Below are 16784 nucleotides of genomic sequence, written 5' to 3' on the forward strand. Positions count from 1 at the left end.
GGTGAGCACAGAGCCTTGGCATTGCAGGGCTGTTGGAAGTGCGGCAGAATGCACTTCCTCTGGACTTTAGGCATGTGAATTTCAACTGATAGCTCCATCTTATACTGCTATATAAAGAGACTCCAAGGATAGACACACTACCCTGATGAAGGAAAACACAAAATATGAATTGGAGAGCTCATTGCCAGCACTTTTCTCTCCGCATGTTTCGTGTGGAAACCGAATGGAAACCACATGGACACCATTATAGTCTATGGTGGCTGCCACTTTTCACATCTAACCGCTTTTCTATGCGTATAGGCTTCCATTTTGGGGGTCCCTAAACGGGTTCCCCGAACAGAATCCCAAATGCAGATGTGAACCAGACCTTAGCAACCTATTGCCTTGGACCAACCTTTTAAATAATGTATGTATGACGTTGTATTTGTGAACTCAGACCTTGTGTGTACTTTTAGTCACCTTATTTTGGCTTTCTGTGACTGTGTTACGATTTTACATGTGTTTATGTTAATAAAGTACTTGGTAATTTTTATATGCAATAGTTTATGACTCTACCTTTTGTATAGTGCAAATATGAAAAGGAGACGCTTTCAGTGATAGAATCAAAACACAAGATCTTCTTGGAGTAGTGAATTCATAGATTGTAAGCCCTCGCGGGCAGGGCCCTCTACCCCACTGTGCCAGCCGATCACTGTTAGTATGATATGTACCTGTATATTTTGTGAATTGTATGTAACCCCCAAATGTAAAGCACCATGGAATTAATGGTGCTATATAAATAAACAATAATAATAATAATAATAATAATAATAATAATAATTTGCTTTCGGACTGCATTTCATAGTATTAGAATAGGTTCCTATTCCTGTCACTTGAAATATGTTGCCAACCATTGCTCCTTACATACGTACAACTTCTGTGTCTTTCTCTCAGCCACATCACCTTGCCTTGGCACTTAGTGTATGCAAATATCATCACTATTAGTTTTCATGTACACTACACTGCATGTATACTACTGTATCTAAACTTTAGGATTTATTTACATGAATCAGTGTTTGTAAGCCAAAACCAGGAGTGAAGACTGCATAAAGATAAAGTATAATGGAAAGATTAGCTACTATTATGTGTTTCTGACCCATTCCTGGTTTCGGCTTCTAAACACTAATGCAAAACTCTGATATGTATATGCGCAGAGGTATTCTCCAGTAGAAGCATTGCCTGTAGGCAAAAATAGCTCCATACAGCAGCACGCTTAAAGAGGTTGTCCAACTTATTTTTTTTATTATTTTCTACCACTGCTGAGGGGCCCTTAAACGTAACACACCATTACTCACCTTGTCCTATTTGTCAGCCCTCTTTGTCTGTATACAAGTCCTCTGGCTGATGTCACCAGTGATGTCCCCTTTGTGCTAGGGGTTTGTGACATCCAATCACAGGTCTCAGCAGTGACTTTTTTTTTTTTTTTTTTTTTACAAATGGCACGAGACTGCGGTGATATGCCATTTCTAAAGAAGGGACTACTGAGGTCTTTGATTGGCTGCAGCAGTTACCATGCACAAACAGCCGGGGGGCCTGTATATGGACGATCTGAGCTGCCATCACTGGAAATGGAGGCTCGGACAGAGGTGAGTACTGGTTTGTTATATTTATTGGCCCCTCTGCATTACTATCGAAAAATAAAATTGCGTGTTAGGTGTCCCCTTTAAGAGATCAAAAGTCTCTGTTCACTGCCAGACAGGATCCAAGCTCAGGGATGTGTTGTGTGTATAAACCTGTAATAAGAAACAGATCGATCTCCTTCATTGGTAACAGATGTCAGAAAGTGATCATTATTATCATTTATTAGAATGCTCAGAAAGGTTATCACATAGCTTGCCACAGACCTTGAAGTATATTGAAGAGATACAGTTCTAAAACAAATGTAAGGCATAAGGGATACTCATATTCCTATTTTGAGGGGAAAATGAGGGAATGTCTGGTAGATTTTGGTGAATGGTTTCCCTTGGGGAGAAATTCTAGACACAAAAAATGTATGTAAGTTCAGCTTGAAGTTTTGTCTGGGGCAGTCCAGGCTGATCCTCCTGCTGCGAGTCCTTAGACTTATGTCACATTAAGAGAAGAAACTGAGAAATTGATCAGAAACTTTGCTAGACATGTAATTTAGTACTTAGTATGCAGACTCCCCCACATGTGATGTATTTTATAGCGTCACTGTATTTGTGCTATGTGAGTAATGGTCTAAGCAGTAAGAGGCATTCCCAAAAGAAAAACTATCACTTTAGATCAGGCTTTTATGTCTTATCGCTGATAACAGAGTATTGGTCAGAGTGGTGCTTCAATATAAATAGTACACTTACACGTAATATAGTGCTATAAATCTGTCATAAAACACATACCCATTTAATATTACCGTGCCATATCTATCTCTTATGTCATGTTCACTCCTTGCCCCACAGTAGTGACTAAATAGGTTATACGTGGGATTAACATGGCACTTCTGGCGGTACAGATATGTAATCCAGCACATTACAGAGATCACTTTCTGCACTTGTTAGTAAATATTGATAGCCACTGTGCACATTTGGGGGCTCCTTTGGTAGTGTCACACGAATGCTCTGTGATGTAAACATAATGCATCCGATACCACAGGCGTCAGTTACCTTCGGCACTCCAGATGTTGTGAAACTACAACTCCCAACATGCTCCATTCACTTTCAAAGGAGTTCCAAGAACAGTAGAGCAAGTATGCATGCTGGCAGTGGCGTAGCTACCGGGGTAAGCAGCCGTAGCAGCTGCCACAGGGCCCAAAACATAAGGGGCCTGGCGACAGCTGCTGCATTTTTTTTTTTTTAAATAGGCTGTTACCGGATGGAGTTACTGCAGACGGTAACGGGCCCTATTTGCTTACTGATCCTGGCAGGGGCTGGGATCGGTAAGTGACGCCACAGGCCCCACAAACACTATTATTATTCTTTTCAGACCTCCAAGTATGATGATCGGAGGCCCAGGAGAGGTAAGAGAACATAAAAAAACACTGTTACTTACCTCTCCAGGCTCCAGACAGGCTTAGGGACCACATCTGTGATGTCCCTGACGTCACATGACCGTGGCCTGCGTCCTGGGTCATGTGACATCCGGACGTCATTGAAAATGGCCGACACCATTGAGCAGTGCAGTGGAGCCAGGAATAGGTAAGTAACATTGTTTTTTATGTTGTTATCCCCCCCTCGGTCTCCGATAATTATACTCTGGGGTCTGAAAAGACCCCAGAGTATAATAATTGTTTATGAGTGTTCACAGTGGGGCATAATAGTGTGTGTAGGGGCCACTATGGGACATAATACTGTGTACTAGGGCCACTATGGGGCATAATACTTTGTGCAGGGGCCACTATGGGGCATAATACTGTGTACAGGGGCCACTATGGAGCATCATACTGTGCATAGGGGCCACTATTGGGCATAATACTATGTGCATGGGCCACTGTGGGGCATAATACTGCGTGCAGGGGCCACTATGGGCTTAATAGAGCATGCAGGAATGTGGGGGGACGGGGACAGTGGGGTCGGTTGGAGTCCTGGCATGGGGGGGAGGGGGCATGTCAAAAATTCGCCACGGGGCCCCGCCATTCCTAGTTACACCACTGCATGCTGGGAGTTGTAGTTTGTAGTTGATTTAATTTTTTTCATGGTTTTTCTTTATTTAAATATCCAAGAGATGTAAACAAAAAAGCAGGGAAAACGTGTTGGTTGGTAAGGTGACATATTTTCGTGTCGGCAAGGATGGGGCTAGAACCTGTGATGTGGGAATGGTGGTCACAATAATTAGCATGTCAGAAGATTTCTCTGACATGCCAATGGATTAAAGGAGCTGAGGTTATACAGTATATTAGGTAGTGGCAGCACACTCACTTTTAGTCCCTCCAAAGCAATCCTCTTTAAACATTTTGGTATCAGCACTTTTTTTATTTCCTGTATTTTGTGCTGTTTTATAGGCATGTCCACAATAAGCAAGTGGTGTTGCTGTACTGTCACTAGCATCTGTTTGTTAAAGTGAACAGTCCTTTTTAAGGTTTTGGGTGCTCTGACACCATTTTTTATTCAAATTCTATTAAAGTGAAGTTTTATCATTAATAGTTTCCATATTTGGCCTTTTCCATTTCCTTTTATAATCACCCTGTACTTTTCTATGCTAGGTAAAATAGAATAAAATAGCCAACATTCTACATAATGAATTCTTTCAGGTCACCATACACTTGTATATGTACTGCATGCTCTGTGTAAGGATGTGTAAGCATGTTAAGGCAAGATGCAGAGGTACAGAAGGAATGTTTGTGTTACGCACTATAAGGGTGCCTTCACATGGAGTTTACGCTCCGTGTATTGTGTCTACGCTCCGTGTATTCTGTCCATTTTACACATGTAAAAATACATGTGTAAAATGTAGTTAGCCATTGAGTTCAATGGCTTGTTCGTATAACGTTCGTCTTTCTGCGCACGTCTACATGCGCACAAAAAGACACACATTATACGAACAAGCCATTGAAGCCATTGAACGCATTGAACTCAGAATACACAGAGCGTAAACTCCTTAGGGTGTCTTCACATGGAGTTACACTCCGTGCTTTTTGCTACATTTTACACGTGTAAAAATACACATGTAAAATGTAGTAAGCCATTGAGTCCAATGTTTTTTTTGTATAACGCGCGTCTTTTTGCGCACGCAAAAAGATGCGCGTTAAAAAAAATGCCATTGAACTCAATGGCTAACTACATTTTACACGTGTATTTTTACACGTGTAAAATGGACAAAAAGCACGGAGTGTAACTCCGTGTGAAGGCACCCTAATTACGTATTCTTAAGCAAATGCATTGATGCAGGTTTTGTTTACAACTCCTTTAATTCCATAGGTCAATCCAGTTTGGTTTAACCAAGAGTCAAACCGTAGGCCAAACCACTCTTTTTCACCACAAAATATAACCAAAACTGGGTAGGTGTGCAAGGAATACCTTGTAGAACAACAAAAATGTGGGATTTAAATGCATACTAAAATATAACTTTTATTTGTATTATTAAAAGCTTGATTTATCACAATTATAACACGAAAAACATTCCTAACAGCCAACTCTGACTCTTAGGGCTAGTTCACACGTGGGCAAAGGGGAGGTTTTTGACAGCGGAATTCGCTTCAAAAACCTCTCCTTTAACATGGTGGTCTATGTAGACCACTAGCTTTTTTTTTCCTCCTAGCGTTTTCCGCCTGAAGAAGGGACATGACCTTTCTTCAGGCGGAAAACGCCTGAAGAATTGCATAGAAGTGAATGGGAGGCGAAAACCGCGTGGTAAAAAACCGCGCGGTTTTTTGCACACAAAACCGCGCGGTTTTTTGCAAAAAACCGCGCGGTTTTCGCCTGCAGTTTCTATAGCACATATAGGAAAAAAAAACCCTAGCGAAAACCGCTAGCGAAAACCGCGTCAAAAACCTCGTCAAAAACCGCGTGGAATGCAAAAAACAGCGTCAAAAAAACTCCTCGAGGTTTTTTACCTCGCACAAATAAGCTAGGCGGTTTTCACGTGTGAACTGACCCTAACTCCTACTCATTAAATTCGTTAAAAAGTCAGTGATCGAATTGAACTATCTAGTCTAGGTTTATACCACCCATTACTTGGCTTAGTTTGAGTCACAATTTTAGGACAAAATTTTGGCTACATGCAAAAAACTGTACTAGGATGTGCCAAGAGGTGACGAATTGTGCTAAGATGCACCAAAATGTGCCATAACATACTGTACAATAGACTTCTGTTGGAAATATTCTCAGGAGAATAGCCTCAATTTTCTGTTTACCAAAATGAGCTATAAAAAAAAAATAAAAATCCAGATTTCTAACATATATGTGGTCCAGTGGGGGTCTTGAATAGATTTCAGCCCCATGTGTAGGTCCTGGGCTCATCACTGGTCCATAATGCTGCAGAGCCTGCACTTCAGGGCAGATCCTGGGAGCGAGAGGAGGCACCTGGGTCTGTCCTGAAATACTGAGAGTTTGGTGAGATGGTACTGTGCTATTTTATTTGTTTGTTTGGTTGGTAGTAAGCCACATGTATAGTTAGATTTTTACTGTTTAGTTAGTACTCAGACAAGCAGGGTTTTCTTTGACATTTTTGATTGAGGTGAAGGCTGTATTTTATTTTTCTTATTCTGTACGTGAAGTGAAGGTTTATTTATTTTGCTGTTTTTCTCCAAATAAACCTGTTTGCACCAGACATTATGTCCTTGTCTCTGACTGGTTGGGTCCGCACCATTGCTGCTACCGAGCTACGTTCCCCACAGAGGTCACATTTATTAAAATTAAAAATCAAACCTCTTTCCCCCTGCTCTAAGTAATAACATTTAAACTAGCCATACACATTAGATTTTCAAGGTTAAAATTAATCTTTTTTCAACTGACATTTGACTATACAAATCTTGTGAATGGTCATTTATGACCAACTAATGGAATACTTTAACCCCTCAGCAACCCAGGACGTAATACTATGTCCTGAGTCGCATGGGGATGTATGGAGAGAGCTCAGGAGGTGAGCTTTCTTTATACAGGGCAGATGCTGCCTGTATAATACAGCCAGGACCCACCGCTAACAGCAGAAGTCAGTGCCCGCACCGGGGAGAACATACAAACACCTTGCAGATGTTGTTCCTGGTGGGATTTGAACCCAGGACTACAGTGCTAACCACTGAGCCACCATGTTGTCTCCAAACTATTAAAATATTTATCCCATACTGTGAACAGCGTAGCGGCAAAAAACAAAAAAATTAAAATAGACAAATAGCGTTTTTTTTACACTTTGCCTCCTAAAAAAATTGAATAAAGAGTGATCAAACCATCAGATCTTTCCCCAAATGGTATCAATAAAAACGTCATCTTGTCCTGCATAAAGAGACGCCACACCCAGCTCCTTATATCTAAATATGAAAAAAAATTAAAGATATCACAATATGGCGACACAATTTTTTTTTCTATTTTGCAAAGTTTTTCATTTTCTAAAAGATATCAAAATATTACAAATACTATATAAATTTGGTATGTTTGTACTGACATGCAGAATACAGATAACATGTCATTTTTACCAAACAGTGAAGGCTGTAAAAATTAATGCGCAGTCGGCTTTGCCCTAGGCCTAGAAGTTTGAAGCCACAGCCGGAAGAAGACGCGAAGAGAGTCTGTTCCTGAAGAAGATGGAGGCGGCGCTGGAGAGTTCTCTCGCAGCATTGGGGACGCCCCCAGTGCTGTTTGAGTGCTGGGGCCTACCCACAGCAGCATTGAGAACTCATTTCCATACCGACGAAAACCGGGATTTCTATAGAACAGCGGCGCGGAGAAGACATCTAAAGGTAGGAGAAGAATAGTCTTTCTTAAGGCTATTCCTACGTGGTAGGGACAAACAAATTGAGCTTTAATGATAGGATCCCTTTAATGATTTTAGTGCACCATGAGTGGTTCTGTGTGCAATAAAATTTACTATACCTTTTTCTAGAAAACTGGAGTGATTTGTACCTGAAATCTACAATAGCCAGGGACTGATGTAAATATCAAGAACAAATCACACCAGGTTTCTGGAAAAAGATATAGAAAATCTTAAGAGCCAAGGTTTCACTTCCCCTGCTCTGCCAATATTCTTATAAAGTGGTGCACGGTTAGTAATGAATAAAGAGACATTTTCAGCTCCACAAAAGTGGCATGCTAAAGGGATTGTCCAATACCCCATTTGTATTGGATACTGAACATTTATCCAAATAAATTCAGTGTCTAATATATGGTCGTTGACAGTGCCATACCTCTAATGAGGCGACCTGAGGCAACTACCTCAGGCGGCATAATGCCGGGGGGCGACATGTTTATTGACCCTAAGCCAGTCCAGGACAAGCTGCTTGCGAACTGTCCTGGACTGGCAGCCTGGCAGGGGAAGCGGTGGATTGGGGCGGCCCTGTGGGCGCAGCGCTGCTTTATCTCTCACCTATTAGCAGCAGCGCTCAACCCAACATGTAGGTTTTTGCTGTCTGCTTGAAAAGTCGGACATCTTTGGAAACGGACAGTTAAAGGGGTATTCCCATGTACATAATTATTTTTAAATTTGTAGATAATTAAAAATTAAATATTTTTGCAAATATAAGTAATTAAAGATTTTTCAGAGTTTTAAAGATTTTCTCTAACTTTTTTAGTGGTGACAGTCTGTTGTCTTGATCAGTTGCCATGGATATGACCACTAATGCAGAAACTTTCTATGATCTGGGACTTGTCAGGAACCCAGCCATGATTTTCTTATTGTATCTGGGTTATTAGGCAGAGACATTACATGTATGAGAAGATAGCCCGGCCACAATAAGGACAACATGGCTGATTTTCTGACCTTAGAAAGTTTCTGCATTCATGGTCGTATCCATGGGAACCGATCAAAACAACAGACTGTGACCACAAGATATTTAGAGAAAATCTTTAAAACTCTGAAAAATCTTTAATTACTTATATTTGCAAAAATATTTAATTTTTAATTATCTACAAATTTAAAAATAATTATGTACATGGGAATACCTCTTTAACCCCTTCCCGACATCCGCCGTAATAGTACAGCGCATGTCGGGTGTGTAACTATGGCGACCGCCAGGCAGCCGCCAGGTGTCTACTGCTTTAAGCAGTAGACAACCGACTCTAATGTCTCCGATCGGTCCCCAGACCGATTGGAGGCATTAACCCCTCCGGTGCCACGGGCAAAGGCGCCGGAGGCGCCATTTTCCCATCGGCGCATGGGCGTCGCCATTTTGCCGGTGATCGCTGGCTCCTGGAGCATGCTCCAGCGCTGACGTCACGTTGCCATGACAGCCGGGAGCCTTTACAAGGCTCCCCGGCCGGTCTGCAATACCTTTCTTTTGCAGGCTGGTCTATGCAGCCTGCAAAAGAAAGGATGATTTTTTTGCAATGCATTAGCATTGTAATGCATTGCATTAGTGATCAGTTCCCCCTGGGGTTCAACACCCCTAGGGGGTCTAATAAATGCAAAAAAAAATAATTTTTTTTTAAAAAGTAAACAAAAAAATATTTAAAAAATATGAAAAGTATTAAAAATTCACCCCCCTTTCCCTAGAACACATATAAAAGTAGTTAAAAACTGTGAAACCCATACATGTTAGGTATCCCCGTGTCCAAAATCGCCCGCTCTACAAATCTATAAAAATATTTTTCCTGTTCAGTAAACGCCGTAGCGGGAAAAATAGTCAAAAGTGCCAAACCGTTTTGATTCTGATAAAAATTTGAATAAAAAGTTATCAAAGCAATAACATTTCCCGAAAATGGTAGAACTAAAAAGTACACTCGGCCCCGCAAAAAAAGACGCCCTATACATCTTTGTACACTGACGTATAAAAAAGTTACGGCTGTTGGAATATGGCGACTGTTAGAAAAAAAAATATTTTAACACAGTTTTGGATTTTTTTAAGGGGTCAAAATGCAAATAAAACCATTTAAGTTTGGTATCCCTGGAATTGTACCGAAACACAGAATACAGGGGACATGTCATTTTGGCTGCACAGTGAACGCTGTAAAACCGAAGCCCGTAAGAAAGTTGCAGAAATGCATTTTTTCTTCAAAACCACCCCATTCTGAATTTTTTTCCAGCTTACCAGTACATTATATAGAATAATTAATGGTGGCATCATGAAGAAACATTTGTCGCGCAAAAATTAAGACCTCATATGGCTCTGGGAGCGGAGAAATAAAAAAGTTATGGGATTTAGAAGGAGGGGAGTCAAAAACTAAAATTAAAAAATGCCATCGGCGGGAAAGGGTGAAGGATACCCACGGACTGTAAAAGAACGCATCCGATGTCCATTTAAATCAATACAAAATGTCACAGACACAGCTAGTGTCCACTGCTAATGTCAGCACAAGATTTTGAATGGACATTAGCAGCCGACACTAGCTGTCGGACACTGACGGTAGTGTGAACGCTCCCTTACACTAACTCCAAGGAACTGCAACTTTGCTCCCATTGACTTGAACAGTATTCACTTGAATAGTAGCAGAGCAGCTTCTGAGTGTGGGGTCCTAGGGTCGGCCCCTAACCAATGAGACACATAGGTTCCTAGGACTTAGGTTATTTTCTACATCCACTATCTTTACCCTGCCTTTTTTTGGAAGGAGTGCTGATATTCTGACTTTTGCTATGTACCCCCCTAGATACACTAATACAACATGTCTGGTGAAAGAGTAGATAGCCCTGATTTCTTGAGCTTCTTACACAAGTGTAATGGCTCTATTTGATCCCAGGGACACAAGGCTGTCACTTGACTAATATGGACACTGCTGAAAACAACCTATGTACCATTTACCAAATACTATCACTCCTCCTCACAGCCCATATGGAAACTGAGTGTGTGTGGAGGGTAGAGGGGCTGCTAGAACCAAGTACTAGCTCTCCTCACAGCCCCTGTGGATAATGAGCACAGAGGGGAGACAGGTTGTTACTGGCAATGAGCAGACTGCTCCCTTCTGCCTGACACTACTAGTTGTATAACTGTCTCCCGCACGGTGATATCCCGCACACAGGACACGGAGGACACCGGGACTACACACTTGACCCTACAATGAAGGTAAGAGCAATCATAAAGTAGCGCTCTAAAGCTTCCGGTACGTCAGAGTGGCGTCACGTAACCCGCCCTGTCAGCGCTATAAATACGGAGCATGCCGCGCACACTTCACATTGCCGGGTGTCACCGCCAGCTGAGTACTGTGTTGCAGTCATGGCCGCTCAACTGTCACTTGTATGGAGCGTCTTGCTGGTGTTTCTTGGTAAGTTGGCGCCTTTATATTGGAGTGTACCTTTTATTGGGCTGTGACCTGTTGCTCTTCATCAGCAGTGAGGATTGTAGTGACCCGTCTGCGAGTTCTGGTAATGTGCAGCATCTTTACGTGAGGGGTTTTCTATGGTCAGTTGCTCTTCAGCACTGGACTATATACTGCTACACTATCAGTAGTTATTCCAATAAGGGGACACAAGTAGGCTATTGCTGAGGAGCAACTGCTCTGCCCCAGTACTATATATCTGTGGTGGATTGGATCTGAGCACTGGAGTAGTGGATCACTGCTTCTATGGTATGTTTGTGAAATATTATTTACTTATTATTATTTCTTGTTTATGGAGAGCTGATGAGAGACTAACCTTATACCGTAAATTATTCTGTTGGTTTTTCTGGTTCTTTGCTGCAGAGCTGGTAGATTTTGTCTATTGATCACCAGATCTGATCTATAGTAGCTGGCTGCTAAGCGAGTTTCTATCTATTAACCTCTATGATGGTTATTCCTTCTGTTGGTTGGCCATGTTACTATTGTCCTTTATAGTCTACTGCATTAGATATTGGGTTATTTTGGCTGCATAGTGTAGGCAGAGGTCTTCAGCAAGTCCCTGCTTGTCCTGTTGTGAAGTGGTGTTCATGGCTTTGTGAATGAAGTCTGCAATAGTTGTGTGATGAGTAATGTTTGTCCATGCAAAATCAATGACCGACCATTAACCCTATCCATACCTGAATTTTCCATTCAGATAAGCAGCTGCTACCTCTTCTTGTTTACTTATCTAGCAGTATTACTCTATATTGGGCGAGGGGGTATATAACTATATTATGTATTTTATATATTGTGTTAAATGACTTGCACCCTACAAATTCTTCTTGCTTCATTGTAGTACTGTAAAATAATGGCGTTTGAGCCTCTGCTTGACTCTTTTCATTGTCTTCAATTTTCAGCATGCGTATACACCATACACTGCGCTTCTTTGAATTCCACTGAAATTGAGATCAAGGTGACTTTATCTGCGGCGGGTGATCGTGTCTCCGTTGGCTCGGGAGCTGTAGAAGAAGTTGACTATGAAGAGTACACTGAAGAAGAAGAAAATCCTGATGAAGACCTTTCAGGGCACTCTGTAGTCGATTCTATACGAGGTTTGTATAAAACTATTTACACTTGTAATATCATATAGGCCTCTACATTGAATTGATGGTGTGCTCCCTGGCATCCTTAACTTTGTAATGGTGTGTTTTTTGTTTTGTTTTTTTTTCCGTTTAATATATAAATCTCCAGTATTTTGGAAGCAGTCAAATTTCAGTTTTCCAGTGTAGATATGTGGGTTGGGGTGCATCAAGCCTCAATTGTCATCACCCTTGATCTGACACAAACCCTCACTTGGAAAACTAAATTTAAAAAAAACTCTAGAGCTCTGTAATTTTCTCACACAGTGAGTTCTGCCATCCGTTATTTATCTGGAGCTGTGTGGGCCCAGAAACACGCTGCAGAGGTTTCTTCTGGTGCCAGGGATGAATCATTGAAGTCAGATTAAGTACCTTCTCAGCATCTGGGATGCCATGTGTCTACATCTTTGACGCTCTTCTCTATGAAGGCATATTCAGATCCAAATATCCTTCTAGCTTTCACAGTATGTAACTGTTATGTAGGTTAACCTCTGAGCTGACTGGTGCAGCCACTCTCATGCCAGCCATGGTAACCTGCTGCCCTTCACTATCAGATTGCATTGCAGTTCATTAATTGAATAATATCCTGGAATGTATTTACTTTCCCCTGCTTAAAGTAAAGGTGAACCCAGTGGGGCAGAACTGCAAATTGAATAACCCCCACTTTAACGTGACTGTGCTTGAGCCATGAAACTTGGTCTGTGTGTTGATCAGATTTACCAGCCTGCACAGTATGCCGGGACAGGGACTCCTAGCAGTATTGTCTATCCTGCCTCCCAGCGACGTATACTGTCCTGTACCAATTGTAGTAAATCCTCACAGCGTTCCACAGCTGAAACTCAGTTGTGTGAAGGCAAGGTTAGGCAAAGAACACTTCATAGAAGACTTTGACCAACAATGGGCTCATTGGCATGGGTCATCATGGCATCATCTAGATAGACTAACTGCATAATGGCCAATCCTGTAAACACCTCCCCCCCAATGCATGCATGGTTTTCTGTAGAATAGTTTTCATAACATGGTAACTGAAATATAAAGTATAAGGAATTAAAGTACCTGGCTATTATCTCTTTATGTGCGTTATAACATGTTTTGTGCTAACAGTAGCTAACCCTGCATAAATTCACCAGTGTCCATTAAATTTCCTGAAGTATCCCTGGCAGCTGAATAACACAGTAATATTCAAAGCAGATTGTAAAGCCTCACCTCTGTGACTCACTGCTGTAATGAAACATGTCTAATTCATACAGCCGGTGACACGACCTCCTCCCAACCCTTCCCCTAGGGCTTTTTTGTACAGAATTTCTCCCATTCCTGAAAGTGACACTTCCGACTGAAATGAAGCAATTTGTACATCTTGAGAATACTAAAGAATGTGGCAGGAAAGTGGAGCCCTCTCGAGTTACTGATGTTTCTACATGGATTAAGCAAGCCAGGCCTAACTTGCGTTAATTGTCAGAAATATTGTGTAGGATACAGTATATGGGCTCAGTCATCATTCTATTAACTTGTGGCCTATTGATATTTATGATCTTGTATGCAAATGATTAGCATATATTGGGCAGTCTGTCGGTACAGAAATGGTAATTGTCCAGGGATTGTGTATATAATCTATGGCTTTGAAAAAAAGTATATATTTGGAGTTATTCTGTAGACTCTAGTGGCTGCTAAGAAGTTTGATTTAGGGAGCCTTCACACGGACTTTACGCTCTGCTCATTCTGGACATAAACTCGTTCATATTGAGCGGCGTAAACAAACAGATCCCATTGACTTCAATAGGTGCCGATATAAGCATGTATCACATTGAAAGCAATAGGTAAAAAAGCCTCCCATTGACTTCAATGGGTAGCACGCATATGCCGGCACCCATTGAAGTTAATGGGATCTGTTTTTTTACGCCGTTCACGCTGAACGAGTTTACATTCAGAATGAGTGGAGCGTATACTCCGTGTGAAGGCAGCCTTAGAAAGGATTATCATGGAAATGAAGAGGCTTCACAGAGATCTGGTATAAAATGCCACCTCTAGAAAGACTTATACAGATACATATTTTGGGGCTTGAAATATAATTCTGGGCTGCAATCTGTTGATACAATTTATTCCAATAAATTGTCACTTTTATGTTTTTTCAGTACAAGCCGTTGTTAAGCCAGCTGATGGGAATGTACCTACCACAAATGTGGAAAAGAAAAAGGCAGATAAGAAGAAGAAAAAAACAGAAAAGAACAAAAAGAAGAAAAAGACCCCCTGCCAGACCACACACAAGAACTTCTGTGTTCATGGAAAGTGTAGATACTTGGCAGGAATGCAAGAAGTCTCATGCAAGTAAGTACAAGTGTGTGTCTTACGTAAAATAACTATTAAAGAGTAGGTTTCCAGGATTTTAGTTGTTAGCCTAGCCTTCGGCTATAGATCTTATAGCGGACTTGCCTGGTATTGTACATAACTAGCAGCTGCTGTACCGGATACAGTTGGTACTGCTGTGATCAGAAAACTAAATGATTAAATTTTGATGGATCTTGCTTGCCCAAGTCATCCAAGGAGTTAATCTTTATTTATATCTACCGATAAATGGAGTGTGATCACATATGTCAGCACAGAGTATTAAATGCACACATATGGTTATGAGAGGGTTGAACAGGTAAATATTCTTAGAATAAGTGTACTAACATTAAGAGTATAAAGTACTCTACAAACTATATATAGATGGTAGTCAAGTTGTAACAAACTCCCATGCAGTAAATGGCATTACTTAAGATTATTAATTATAATTGGGGGGAGCTATGACCATTTGTATTTAATTCTGACATCCATCTATCTAATCTCCTTGGATGATTTGGGTAAGTGCAGATTTACTCTGCTCCTCCTGATATGTTATGTACCCATTAAACTTTGATGACCATTGTGGTATAAGTTGCAAATGAGCTCTAAAATCAATCTGTCCAAGTTTGTGGGGGTTTTCTTCTGCTTTTTCTGAACCATCACTTCCCTACTTGAACATCCTGTCTGTGTCCAAATATGTTGTCCTTAAGCTGCGCTGTACGTTGAGTGCTAATACTAATTTTTGTTTCAGATGCCATGAAAATTACTTTGGTGAAAGGTGCACAGAGCAGTCTTTGAGAATAGGAACAACAAACCCTAGTGATGTGACAACAACAACGATATTGGCGGTTGTAGCAGTTCTGTTATCAACAATCAGCATTACAGCCATAATCATCATCATTGTAGTACAGTGAGTATTTCACTCATAGACCTTCTAATATAGTTCAGAATGGAAGATGTAGTTTGCTGTTGTTTAGTAGACTTGCAGTGCCATTGCATTTTAAGTCTGCTAAAAAGCTAGGTGTGGATGATGGCCTAAAATATAAACCTACCAATACTTGTCTTCTCAGTTTCCCTCTGCAATGTTCTTGAGGTCAGAGCCCCACATAACATAAATGCTGCAAGCAGTGTTTTACAGTGGATGGGATTCTGGCTAATTCCATCTGCACATTGCAGAAATAATATCTGGAGCAGACATGCTGTGACTTCAAAAAGTAGCATTTTTGTAAATGGCAGCATGGCAATTATATCTACAGACAAGAGAATGGTATGTGCGTATTTCCGCTAATGTTGTCATTTGTTTATTCAGCACACGAAGGAAATATTCGTCTTATGAATGTGAAGCAGAAGAAAAGAAGAAACTGGGACAAGAAAACAGTAGTGAAGATGTCTAAAGTATGTATGAAGATAAATATACTGTAGACTATCCATTGTATAGAATGATGGACGCCAATGTACATAGTCAGATATATCCACCTCTGATGCAGGGTGTTAAAACTCAGATGGAAGGGTTTGCAGGCTTTAAATAGAGAAACTGCGAGATGCTACAAAAAAAAAAACCAACCCTTCTTTCAAAACCTTTTGGCATGTCCGCTTGGAACTTGTCTAGTTGCTCCTTGGGGGCATCATTTAAATTGATCATAAAACTGTTGCAAAAAAGAAATGCATATAAAAATGTTTTAAAAAGGCAAACTGCTAATTCATTTATATAGAAGCTTTTATTAAACACTGACTATATCTAAGCTGATGGTCAAAACGTGATGTGACTGTGCAGTTTGCACTGACCTACCCCAAGTAGAGTCTTTGGTGTCAGTGCTTTGGTTTGGTACTTGGTGTTGAGATTTCTTCTATGCAAATAACAAAATGGCCATAAGCCTTGCCGAAACCTCTAAAACCTGACATGAGCCCTTTAAGTAATGGTGAGGACCCCTGAAGTATAGTAGGTGGAATGGCAGTGATTGATCATTAATATGTGTTTGTAAATATACTTATATATTTTTTTTTTTTTCTTCCCTCTAGACTGCCTTTGGATTTACAACAAAGCACTGCCACAGCTCAAAAGTGATAAAGAAGAATTGCCTGTTGTTGTGAATATTTTTTATAAGTTATTTATTTATTTTTACTATTTTAAAGATGCGCTCCATATTAATATTTTAATTATATTTTATTTAAATAAACTGTTCTTTTGTAAATTTGGGTCCTGTCTGTCTCAAACATCTGAATTTCCTGCAACAATGTATAGTTCAGTTGAAGTATTTGCTGAAGTACCATTTGGCCCAGAAAACAAAAACTTGTAACTCCCACAAACTCTTGATCAGACACCACCCCTGCATCCTTCCGGCTATCAGTCCCATGATGCATCACACAACAGTCAAGGTTGTACTATCTCTACCTGCTGGAGGCAACAAAACTATCCTCTCTGTTATATGAGGAAATCTAAGACTGTGCCAGA

The 16784-nt window shown here is 40.7% G+C and overlaps 1 protein-coding gene across 1 annotated transcript; it reads left to right on the forward strand.

Annotated features, from left to right (window-relative positions):
* Positions 1-10766: 10766 nt before the first annotated feature.
* AREG (amphiregulin) lies at positions 10767-16524 on the forward strand. The gene is made up of 6 exons (XM_075265161.1): positions 10767-10838; positions 11789-11983; positions 14143-14335; positions 15084-15242; positions 15642-15727; positions 16352-16524. The coding sequence occupies exons 1-5, from the start codon at positions 10790-10792 to the stop codon at positions 15724-15726; spliced, it is 681 nt and encodes a 226-aa protein (XP_075121262.1). The 5' UTR covers positions 10767-10789; the 3' UTR covers position 15727; positions 16352-16524.
* Positions 16525-16784: the final 260 nt, after the last annotated feature.

The sequence above is a fragment of the Leptodactylus fuscus genome, chromosome 1, assembly GCF_031893055.1.
Source record: "Leptodactylus fuscus isolate aLepFus1 chromosome 1, aLepFus1.hap2, whole genome shotgun sequence".
NCBI classification, from domain to species: domain Eukaryota; kingdom Metazoa; phylum Chordata; class Amphibia; order Anura; family Leptodactylidae; genus Leptodactylus; species Leptodactylus fuscus.